The 2,678-nt window shown below is 40.1% G+C and overlaps 1 protein-coding gene across 1 annotated transcript in view; it reads right to left on the bottom strand.

The window, feature by feature from the left end:
- Positions 1–461: 461 nt before the first annotated feature.
- LOC106875207 (uncharacterized) overlaps positions 462–2,678 on the bottom strand; it is a 5,667-nt gene continuing 3,450 nt past the window's right edge. The window contains exon 3 of the mRNA XM_014923252.2: positions 462–783. Within this exon, the coding sequence (XP_014778738.2) occupies positions 528–783 (256 nt within the window). The 3' untranslated portion in view covers positions 462–527. The remainder of the gene's footprint in view (positions 784–2,678) is intronic.

Below are 2,678 nucleotides of genomic sequence, written 5' to 3'. Positions count from 1 at the left end.
ACGTTAGCACGCCGGACGAAATGCTTAGCGGTATTTCGCCTGCCGTTACGTTCTGAGTTCAAATTCCGCCGAGGTCAACTTTGCCTTTCATCCTTTCGGGGTCGATTAAATAAGTACCAGTTACGCACTGGGGTCGATGTAATAGACTTAATCCCTTTATCTGTCCTTGTTTGTCCCCTCTATGTTTAGCCCCTTGTGGGCAATAAAGAAATAAGGAAATTGAAAGAAGCCTGTCGTATATTTGTGTGTTTGCACGCGCTTGTTTGTCTGTGTATCTATGAGTGTGTGTGTGCGTGTGTGGGTGTGGCTATTATTACATGAACTTTTTCTGCATTTAACGTCCTTGCGTTGAGTGGACCATTCTCCATAACTGATTATATCGTTCTCAGTAAGATTTACCGAATATCTTCTTGAACATTAATAAGAAATAAAATTAAAAAAAAAACCAACGAAAGACGAAGGATGTTGCAGACCTTTTTATTATTTATTTATTTATTTATTTATTTATTTATTTATTTCCAGTCCTGTTAGGTTGTTGGAATATTCCTTTCGATTATCTCCCGCTTGTCCGCATTCTCTTTTCCAAGGAATTTTAACAATTCGAAATAAGAAAACACGAAAGCCCGGGTAATAGTCTGACCCTGCATCAACCCGATTGATTCGGCTTGAAGGGTCTGAGTAAAACGCAACCTTTCTTCTAATTCTGCCAGCTGACGGGCTTTTTCTTGGGCCAATTCTATCGCTTCCTGCATTATCTCTTTCGCTTCTTGCTCTCTTCGTAATCTGAAAGGAAATTAGAATATGTTCGTACGTACGTGCGTATTATGTATGCATGCATGTCTGTCTGTCTGTCTGTCTGTCTGTCTGTATGCATGTATGTACGTATGTATGTATGTATGTATGTATGTATGTATGCATGTATGTATATGTATGTATGTATGTATGTATGTATGTATATGCATGTATGTATGTATGTATGTCATTATTCAATTTTATTTCAAGATTTCTTGCCTATACAGAAAGAGCCGGTTTCTAGCCTAAATTCAAGGCTCCTTCATCTGAATTTCAACGTCAACAACAGGGTATGTATGTATGTATGTATGTATGTATGAGTGGAGGCGCAATGGACCAGTGGTTAGGGCAGCGAACTCGCGGTCGTAGGATCGCGATTTCGATTCCCAGACCGGGCGTTGTGAGTGTTTATTGAGCGAAAACACCTAAAGCTCCACAAGGCTCCGGCAGGGGGTGGCGGCGACCCCTGTTGTACTCTTTCACCACAACTTTCTCTCACTCTTCTTTTCTGATTCTGTTGTACCTATTTTTCAAAAGGCCAGCCTTGTCACACTCTGTGTCACGCTGAATATCCCCGAGAACTACGTTAAGGGTGCACGTGTCTGTGGAGTGCTCAGCCACTTGTATGTTAATTTCACGAGCAGGCTGTTCCGTTGATCGGATCAACTGGAACCCTCGTCGTAGTAACCCACAGAGTGCCACGATGTATGTACGACCACCTACAAGGGTGTGAAGGTTAGTATCTTGTTTTAGCCATCATCTTTTAAATCCCATGAAAGTCCTGCAGATTTTTTATAATCCAAGATGGCATCATTTGTAGCTTATGAATTAAGGCTTTGAATTCTCTCCCCAAGATCCCAAGTTCAGTAGTATGTACGTATGTATGTTCGTATGCATGTCTATGTATGTATGCACGTATGTACGTATGTATATTTGTATTTATGTACGCATGTTTCTATGTATGTGTGTAATATCTATACACTTAGTGCTACTGGTAACATTTAACCCAGTACAAATTGTCAGATGGTGGAGCCGCCGCCAACTAAGCCGGCAACACTACGAAGCCTACAACTTACACGGCCAGCGTCGAGCAATGACATCGTCAGACAATCGACAAAAGAATATGTAGTTCTTTTGCATTTCTTTTACACTTGTTTTCGTATGTCTTCTGTATTTGTTTTTCGATCGCCTGTCGATGTCTATTCCATGCTGACTCTTTAAGCTGCGTATACTAGTTGTATCTATAGTTTGACGTCATGTGTTGCCGTACACCGAAACGTATGTAGCAACTGTTATAAAGGCGTGTCAGGTTATGCGCTTGTTCTTTTCTCTTATTATTGCTGTGCTCTTTGTATATTGTCATTGCCCCCCCCCACCCCGGATACGGACAACCTCTGTGTGTACAACCGATGGTAGGAGCGTAATTCGCTGAACCTTTGGAACGAAATCTATGCCGTTTAATTGTTGTGCGTCGAGCAAAACCAACCATACCTGTGTATATATGTATATATATATATACATGTATGTGTGTGTGTGTGTGTGTACGTGTATATGAGTGTGTATATATGACTGTTTCAGCGTGCGTTTGTGCATATGTAAACATTTATTGATCATAATATTCTACTTCTCTGCTACACTTTTATTTTTCTGTTTTACTCTTTGGCTTTGCTTTTTTCCACTTTTGCTTCATCAAATTATATATGTTCTTGTTTTTGCCTACGTTATAGGACATTGAAAGGTAAGTTGATTGAATAAATAAAAAGTTATATTAGATGCATACAAGTAACATACTCTCGCACACTCATCTCTCTCGCTCACTCTATGGTGTACGTGTATATATATATGTATGTGTGTGTGTGTGTGTGTGTGTGTGTGTGTGTGTGTGT

Source organism: Octopus bimaculoides, chromosome 27 (assembly GCF_001194135.2).
Source record: "Octopus bimaculoides isolate UCB-OBI-ISO-001 chromosome 27, ASM119413v2, whole genome shotgun sequence".
Classification (NCBI taxonomy): domain Eukaryota; kingdom Metazoa; phylum Mollusca; class Cephalopoda; order Octopoda; family Octopodidae; genus Octopus; species Octopus bimaculoides.
Note: the sequence above shows the minus strand (reverse complement) of the source record. Positions and strands in the feature narration are given on the sequence as shown.